We start from the raw sequence: 9046 nt of genomic DNA, 5'->3' as shown, positions 1-9046 counted from the left end.
TTCCTCCTCTATGTTCAGAAGTCAAACTGTCTGTATATTACTTTTATTTATACTGTATTTTTTTCAACCTGGCTCTTTTATAAAATTATTTGTCTGAAAAGTTAATATCAACTCCTTCCATTCTCTAATACAAAAACAATAAAATATCTGATACAGCTAATTTTGGTGTTCCTGAGCAGCTTAAGAAGTATACAAAACAGGGGTACCTGGGTGGCTCAGCTAGTTAAGCATTCCACTCTTGATCTCAGCTCAGGTTTTGATTTCAGGGTTTTGAGTTCAAGTCCCATGCTGGGCTCCACACTGTGGTATGGAGCCTACTTAAAAATAAGAAAAAAAAAATTTTTTTTACGTGCACAAAACAAATTAACTAAAATTCCTATTGCTAAATCCTGGTTTCTTCTATATGGAATGATTGAAAAAGTACTCTCTCATGGCAAACATAGATGGCAACAAATTAATTAGGTTTCCTCATAATATGAAAAGAAGTAATTATTTATAAAAAATCCACTGACATAGTATTTCAGAGGGTTAATTTTCAAAATAACAATTTACTCAGAGAAATAACCTCCTTCTCAATATAATTCATTTTGTTTATTTTCAGGTTAAGAGTTTAATAAGTTGCCCCCCTCCAAAGTGATCAGCAAAGAGTATTCTCTTCATTTCAGTCCAGTCCCCAAAGATGATTGAGATAATTGCACAGAATTTAGTAAGTATTAACAATTACAACAATATTGGGTCAGACTATTCCATAAGAGTCTATCCTCGAAGTTAATGCTGTACAGAACTGAAGCAGGCACCATTAGTGTTATTTTCACAGATTCACTTCTCTTCTGGAAAAGCCTCTCTTCTAGGTTCAGGTCTTAGCCTTCCATACCAGGAAGTGCCCCACTGCAAGGCCACTGTTTGAAAATTTGAAAATTTCAAATTTTCACTAAATTTGAAAGCTGAGAAATAACAGTATTATACATTAACACCAAGAATAAATATTTAACAGAAACTCATTCTACATTATTAGATTATATTGCTAAGTTACAGTTTCACTGTAACTTTTAAAGACTGAGTTTTTCAAGACTAAAAGAAACAATGGTGAAATTTTTCCTATAGTGACAGGTGACTGGAGAAATATTTTGGAACAAATATAAGATGGCAGTATTTATAGAGATCTTAAATAACTACTTCAAATCCAGTTTGCTCATAGGCCCTCAAATTATAGGCTGCTACTTACTTCTCTTCAGGCCAACATTACTTCCTCAAAACAATCCACAACCTTTTCTGTTGTTGCTGTTGTTTTTTAAAGATTTTATTTATTCATTTGAGACACAGAGATACAGAGAAAGAGAGAGAAAGCATGAGCAGGGAGAGAGGCAGAGGGAGAGGGAGAAGCAGGCTCCTCGCTGAGCCAGGAGCCCGATGTGGGGCTCAATCCCAGAACCCTGGGATCATGACCTGAGCCAAAGGCAGACGCTTAACCATCTGAGCCACCCAGGCACCCCTGTTGTTTTGTTTTTAATCCACATCCTTTATAAAGAATGTGTCCAGGTAGGAATTGAGAGGATTCCAGAAAATCCATAAATTTTTTCCCTGGTAATTCTGGAAAAACTTATTCTTAGTCTCTTTAGGGTAGGCCTGATTACCCAGGCACATACTTTTAGACCTCATCTTACTCATCTTTTATCTCTAGTACAAGTATTTTCAGATGTGAGTTTGTTTCAACTTTTAGTCTCTGAAGTATTATTTAATACAGAAATATAAGAGATAGGCAGAGAATTTTCACCTTATACAGGAAAAAAATGAAATTATTAGTTCCAGTTGTTTGGTTAAACAATGTGCTTCAGACCACTTTTAATAAACACTGAGCTTATTAATCACTACTGTGTTCCAGGTACTTTTCTGGGTGCTGGGGATTAGAGGGTTTGACATGTTAAAGCTCTTGTTTCTTCCAGACTGTGTGGAACTTTAGTCTTTGGATTTTTTTTTTTTTTTTAAAGATTTTATTTATTTATTTGACAGAGGGAGACAGCGAGAGAGGGAACACAAGCAGGGGGAGTGGGAGAGGGAGAAGCAGGCTTCCCACCGAGCAGGGAGCCCGATGCGGGGCTTGATCCCAGGACCCTGGGATCATGACCTGAGCCGAAGGCAGATGCTTAACGACTGAGCCACCCAGGCGCCCCTAGTCTTTGGATTTTAAAAATATTTTGAAACACCCTACTATTTATAATCTGCCAAAGAGATTTCCCTTGTTGAAAGTCAGTAGTAATTTCTATGTAAATATTAGATTAGCAAACTTTGTTTCAATTGTATGTTAATAGTCAAGCGTTAAAAATCATTGTAAAAGTACAAGAAAATTTAGAAAAATTACTGATAATCCTACCATCTAGAGATAATCAATTTTGACCCAGTTTTTGGATCCACTTTTAATATATGGAAGATTATCCTACATATAAAATAAGATACAAAAGTCTTATATCTTATTTTCCCACTTAATTATACCAGGAACTTTTCCTATGTCATTAAAAATTCGTGTACACAATGTTATGGCTACATAATAATTCATCATAGGAATGTATTATACTTTATGTTATCATTTTCTTATTGCCAGATATTTAAGCCATTTCCCTTTTATTATTGTTGTTATTATAAATAATATACCTGTATGTTCTATTATTTCCTTAGGATGAATCCCGCAAAGAGTAACGCTAAGTGGAGGGTATAATCATATTTAAGGTAAAGAAAAAATATCATCACATTGCCCTCCAGAAAGACTGTACTAATTTATATTCCCACCAGTAGCATTTACCTATTTTGCTACACCATTGCTGGCATTGATGAATATTATTTGATCACAAATTCACTAATTTGATCATTTTTAATGGGCTATGTTTTAAATGAATTACGAGTCACAATCATCAAAAAGAACAAATTTAAAAAATATATAAATAAGAAACAATATAAAAATTCCAAGAATGGTCAGTATATGACAGTGTTCTAGGGCTGCAGATGTTTATTTCATATAAAATTAAAATGCAAACACTGTCTTTTTGGGAAAAACTAAGATGCCATTTAAAGTATAAAACATATAGGGGCACCTGGCTGGTTCAGTAGATACAGCATGTGACTCTTGATCTCATGATCCTGAGTTCAAGCCCCATGTCGGGGGTAGAGTTTACTTTTAAAAAAAGTATGAAGCATCAATTTACTAGGTAAAAAGAGCACATATATATGTAATGAAATATATATAATGAAAATGCAGATAAAATTGCTATTGTGATTTCAGAAAGCAATGTTAAAGATGAATGTGGTGGTTAGACTGCAAGATTTATTTGTAATAACTATGCATTTAGTACATAGTTATTACACAAACCTCTCCCTTCTGAAGCTGTAATTTTTTATTTTTTTAAAGATTTTTTATTTATTTATTTGAGAGAGAGAGAGAGAGAGCACATGAGAGGGGGAGGGCCAGAGGGAGAAGCAGACTCCCCGCTGAGCAGGGAGCCCGATGCGGGACTCGATCCAGGGACTCCAGGATCATGACCTGAGCCGAAGGCAGTCGCTTAACCAACTGAGCCACCCAGGCGCCCTGAAGCTGTAATTTTAGTGTTTGTAAGAACTAGCATGTTTGCTTTTATGCAATCTTGCTTTGCTTGAAGTAATGCATGAGGGCTGTCTGAATACAGGAGATCTGATGAGTTTGTTTCTCACTGTTTTTCTGCTTTCACAGTTGTAGCTGAGACCCTGTCTCTAAATTACACTGTATCATCAGTTCTACAAAGAATTTGTATTGCTCTCCAGCCTGCTAATCCCTTTTCCTTTTTTAACTATATAAAAAGCAAAAATTTCCAACAATAAAATCAAGAGATCTGTACTCACAATTTAAGACAACTTTAATAGGAACTTCTTGGTTTTATCTTTGTTTCCCTCATATTTTCTTTAAAAGGTTTCCTAGTCCAAATTTTTTTAACTTCTTTTTTTTTTTTAAGTCCTTTTTTTTTTTCCCTGAGGCTCCTGAGTGGCTCAGATGGTTAAGTGTCTGCCTTCGGCTCGGGTCATGATCCCAGGCTCCTGGGAAGGAGCCCCAGCATTGGGCTCCCTGCTCTGGGCGGGAGCCTGCTTCTCCCTCTCCCTTTACTGCTCCCCCTGCTTGTGCTCTCTCGCGCTCTCTGTCAAATAAATAAATAAAATCTTAAGAAAATAAAGATTTTATTTATTTGAGAGAGAGGGAGAGCATGGGGGGGGGAGGGGCAGAGGGAAAGGGAGAGGGAGAAGCAGGCTTCCCAATGAGCCGGGAGCCAGGAGCCAGGACCCAGGACCCAGGATCATGACCTGAGCCGAGGGCAGGCGCTTTACCGACTGAGCTACTCAGTGCCCCATCTTTAGCTTCTTTCATAGAAAAAGAGATGGGAATCGTGGTTAAAGCCAATACTATTTAACCAATGAGATTAACAAATTAATAGCAAATGTGTTTTTAAAAATTAGAAATGACAGACACAACTAGATAAAAGAAACTTAAATTATTCATTGATTTTACAGGATTCTTTCAACATTACTTCTTGGACACAGATAGCTTGTGTGTTTCTTAGACAAAAACTTTTCTCCAGCACTCTCACACAAGTGTGACATGGGCCATACATTATTAATTATTAGCCTCCTTCAAAAGATGGTTCCCCCCTCCCATAGCCTCAGGAAAAAATCATGACACCTAAAGCTCTTAGTCGTATCCTGTCCACCTGAAGTGTCCCTCTCCTCGTTGAGACACTAATCTGTACAGAACTTGTATTTGCCTCAGCACACACTGTTCTTATCCTTGCTCACGCTACAGTCCACAGAAAGAATGCCTTTCCTCCCCTCTTCCCTGGACACTTCAGCGCCTGGCTCACGTGTGCCCTCGCTCCCAGGAAGCCTTCACCCCTGTCTGGATGTTCCCCTTCTTTGTGTTCCCACAGCACTTCTCTCAAATTACCTTTATCTTTTTATTAGAGTCTTAACCTCATAAAAACTGACCATTTTTTACGCTCACATAATAGGTACCTGTTAAAAGCTCGTTGAGTGAATGTCTCCAGCTTTCCCCCATAATGTGAAGTGTTATCGCTGTTTCTGTCACAGCAATTTTGTTGTCGTCTTCCTGCAGGAGTCCAAATATAGGGGTTTGCTTCGACCTCCTCTCAGCTGGTGCCAGATAGTACTTCCAGACCTATTCTCATCGTCTTCTTAAACATACTAGAATGAGTTACGCTCCTTTTCATCTACCTACTCTGAGGGTTTCTGTCTTTAACGTAACTTCAGCATAGTTAAAGAAAACAATCTCTTCACTTGAGCTTAGTCATAAAACATGACTCGGTCATAAACACGAGCGCGTGAGCGCATGCTGGGGATGAGAGAATCGGGCCGGGCGTGAGCCTGGGTTATTTCACGGTGCTTCAACGAGCAGGTTTTGATTAATTTCTAGATTTTCCAGTGAAGAACTCAAAACGGGGAATAAAGCACTTGAAACGGAAAATAAGGAAAGCAGTGGAGAGAACAGGGAGACGAAATCGGGAAGCTTAAAATGGCATGACAAGCAGGGAAAATGGAGAGCGAGGTGGATAAAGTTTAAACCCTGGGACGACGACTCGCAGTCGCTTCCCGGTCTCCACAGTTTTGCAGGCCGTCCGCGCGGCGCAGAAAAACCGCCGGCCTCTCTGGGCGCTCCCCCGGGCTCCTGTGGTCCCCACCCCACCAGGCGGTTTTTATCGAGCGCTCACACCCACAGAGACGCTGCAAAGCACGCGAAGTAAAATTCCAGGAGGCCGACGTCCCGTCCTAGGAACTTCAAAGTCATTTCTTTTTTGTCCCCGCCCGGGGGGGGGGGGGGAGCCGCCCTCACGCCCAGGCCACGCCAACTCCCAGTCCCTTCCGTTTGAAGGGTGCGGACGGAAGAAAAAAAGCTGGCTCTGGCCCTATTTCCTCGGCGCAGCCAACTCTGAAGGAACCGGCCCGCCCCTGCGTGCTAGGTTAGTTGGGACACTTGGCTTTGAACTGCATTTAAGGTCTTAGGAACTGAGCGAACCGCTCAGGTGGTTCCCCTCTCCGAGCTCCCCTCCCGCGTCTCCTCCCTGCACCACGCCCCAGCCTTCCCTTCCCCACCCACTTGGGAGTCCGCGCTGCTCATTGGTTGTGTGTCCTGCCAATCCAGGAGACGTTGCCGAATCCCGCCTTATGAGAAGCAAAGATCCTGCTAAAGCGTTTACACCTGGCGGGAGGGGCGCGAGCCTAACGCCGCTGAGCTGCAAGAGGAGCGCGAGGTTGGGCGGTGGGAGGCAGCCGGGGAGACTTGGGGGGACCCTCATTTGCATAACGTCCGCCCCTCGCGTCTGAGCACGGGCCGGGGTCCCGCCCCTCACCCAACTAGAAATCTGTTGGGCTATGGGCGGGTCACTCCGACCCAGGCAAGCCTGTGGCGGGCGGTCCTGGGAGCGGATTGGCTCCGGGAGTTTCCAGAAGGCGGCAGGGAGGCGGCTATAAGAGCCGGGAGCCGCGCAGGGGGAGCGGGAGATCTTGTTTGCGCTCGCGGTGTCTGGTACGAGGCGGCCGTTAGTTGACGCCGCAGATTTTCGGTCCTAGGTGTTGTCGCCTAACGTCGCTTGCCTTATCTTTAAGTCAGGATGTCTGCCCGCGGCCCGGCTATCGGCATCGACCTGGGCACCACCTACTCGTGCGTGGGGGTCTTCCAACATGGCAAGGTGGAGATAATCGCCAACGACCAGGGCAACCGCACCACCCCCAGCTACGTGGCCTTCACCGACACCGAGCGCCTCATCGGCGACGCGGCCAAGAACCAGGTGGCCATGAACCCCACCAACACCATCTTCGATGCCAAGAGGCTGATCGGACGGAAGTTCGAGGACGCCACAGTGCAGTCGGACATGAAACACTGGCCGTTCCGGGTGGTGAGCGAGGGAGGGAAGCCCAAGGTGCAGGTGGAGTACAAGGGAGAGATCAAGACCTTCTTCCCAGAGGAGATCTCCTCCATGGTCCTCACTAAGATGAAGGAGATCGCCGAAGCCTACCTGGGGGGCAAGGTGCAGAGCGCGGTCATCACGGTCCCGGCCTATTTCAATGACTCACAGCGCCAGGCCACCAAGGACGCGGGCACCATCACGGGCCTCAACGTGCTGCGCATCATCAACGAACCCACCGCGGCGGCCATTGCCTACGGCCTGGACAAGAAGGGCTGCGCCGGCGGCGAGAAGAATGTGCTCATCTTTGACCTGGGCGGCGGCACCTTCGACGTGTCCATCCTGACCATCGAGGACGGCATCTTTGAGGTGAAGTCCACGGCCGGGGACACCCACCTGGGCGGCGAGGACTTCGACAACCGCATGGTGAGCCACTTGGCGGAGGAGTTCAAGCGCAAGCACAAGAAGGACATTGGGCCCAACAAGCGCGCAGTGCGGCGACTGCGCACTGCCTGCGAACGAGCCAAGCGCACCTTGAGCTCGTCTACGCAGGCGAGCATCGAGATCGACTCGCTGTACGAGGGCGTAGACTTCTACACGTCCATCACCCGCGCCCGCTTCGAGGAGCTCAACGCTGACCTATTCCGCGGAACCCTGGAGCCGGTGGAGAAGGCGCTGCGTGACGCCAAGCTGGACAAGGGCCAGATCCAGGAGATCGTGCTGGTGGGCGGCTCCACCCGCATCCCCAAGATCCAGAAGCTGTTGCAGGATTTCTTCAACGGCAAGGAGCTGAACAAGAGCATCAACCCCGACGAGGCGGTGGCCTACGGAGCCGCGGTGCAGGCGGCCATCCTCATCGGGGACAAGTCAGAGAACGTGCAGGACCTGCTGCTGCTCGACGTGACCCCGTTGTCGCTGGGCATTGAGACGGCTGGCGGCGTCATGACCCCACTCATCAAGAGGAATACCACGATCCCTACCAAGCAGACGCAGACCTTCACCACCTACTCAGACAACCAGAGCAGCGTGCTGGTGCAGGTGTACGAGGGCGAACGGGCCATGACCAAGGACAATAACCTGCTGGGCAAATTCGACCTGACCGGGATTCCCCCGGCGCCCCGCGGGGTCCCCCAGATCGAGGTCACCTTCGACATCGACGCCAATGGCATCCTCAACGTCACCGCCGCCGACAAGAGCACCGGTAAAGAAAACAAAATCACCATTACCAACGACAAAGGTCGTCTGAGCAAGGACGACATTGACCGGATGGTGCAGGAGGCAGAGCGGTACAAGTCGGAAGATGAGGCCAATCGCGACCGCGTCGCCGCCAAAAACGCGGTGGAGTCCTATACCTACAACATCAAGCAGACGGTGGAAGACGAGAAACTGAGGGGCAAGATTAGCGAGCAGGACAAAGGCAAGATCCTCGACAAGTGTCAGGAGGTGATCAACTGGCTCGACCGAAACCAAATGGCAGAGAAAGATGAGTATGAACACAAGCAGAAAGAGCTCGAAAGAGTGTGCAACCCCATCATCAGCAAACTTTACCAAGGCGGCCCTGGCGGCGGCGGCAGTTCTGGAGCCTCCGGGGGACCGACCATCGAGGAAGTGGACTAAGCTTGCACTCGAGTCAGCGTAAACCTCTTTTCCTTTCTCTCTCTCTCTCTTTTTCTTTTGTTTGTGTTTCTTTGAAATGCCTTTGTGCCAAGTATGAGATCTGTTGTTGGAAGTCTTTCCCTGGGTGTATGCATAGGAAAGGAAGGGTGCAACATGCAACAACTTAGTTCAATTATAAAAGGTTAGTTCTGAAGTTTGATTTTTAAAACCATTATTTGAGGTTTCTCTTTAATGCGTTTTGGGTGTTTGCTGACTTGAGTATTTTTGAGTAGCTTAGTTTGTGCATGGAGGTTTGTTTGAGATGGGAAACCTGAAGTTTGCACACAAGTTCTGTGGAAGCTTGGTGACAATAAAATATATAGAAGCTTGAACTGTTTATTTTTATGTACTACTTTAAGACTAAAATGAACATTGCAGTAATGTTAAGGACAGGCACATTTTTTTGCAAACAGATGCATAAATACAGATTTAAAGTAAAGCTGAAATTGAACTCAAAA

General features: G+C 45.5%; 2 protein-coding genes and 1 non-coding gene across 4 annotated transcripts in view; 1 reads left to right on the top strand and 2 right to left on the bottom strand.

The window, feature by feature from the left end:
- The window catches only part of ZBTB25 (zinc finger and BTB domain containing 25), a 51681-nt gene extending 51390 nt beyond the window's left edge, over positions 1 to 291 (bottom strand). The window contains exon 1 of the mRNA XM_081830405.1: positions 207 to 291. The gene's annotated coding sequence lies outside the window, so the exon portion shown is untranslated. The remainder of the gene's footprint in view (positions 1 to 206) is intronic.
- A 340-nt stretch (positions 292 to 631) lies between these two features.
- On the bottom strand, positions 632 to 700 carry LOC115942762 (small nucleolar RNA SNORD2). Its single transcript, XR_004077340.1, has one exon. It is a non-coding gene; the product is annotated as a small nucleolar RNA SNORD2 (small nucleolar RNA).
- A 5271-nt stretch (positions 701 to 5971) lies between these two features.
- Positions 5972 to 9046, top strand: HSPA2 (heat shock protein family A (Hsp70) member 2). Of its 2 annotated transcripts, none has more exons than XM_081830383.1 (2): positions 5972 to 5987; positions 6634 to 9046. In XM_081830383.1, exon 2 carries the CDS (start codon positions 6639 to 6641, stop codon positions 8547 to 8549), a length of 1911 nt encoding a protein of 636 aa, XP_081686509.1. In that variant the 5' UTR covers positions 5972 to 5987; positions 6634 to 6638; the 3' UTR covers positions 8550 to 9046. The 2 variants fall into 2 exon arrangements, with proteins under 2 accessions (XP_081686509.1, XP_006738685.1); XM_006738622.3 differs by lacking the exon at positions 5972 to 5987 and adding an exon at positions 6162 to 6278.

Source organism: Leptonychotes weddellii, chromosome 9 (genome assembly GCF_054177405.1).
Source record: "Leptonychotes weddellii isolate Sample4059 chromosome 9, ASM5417740v2, whole genome shotgun sequence".
Classification (NCBI taxonomy): domain Eukaryota; kingdom Metazoa; phylum Chordata; class Mammalia; order Carnivora; family Phocidae; genus Leptonychotes; species Leptonychotes weddellii.
Note: the sequence above shows the minus strand (reverse complement) of the source record. Positions and strands in the feature narration are given on the sequence as shown.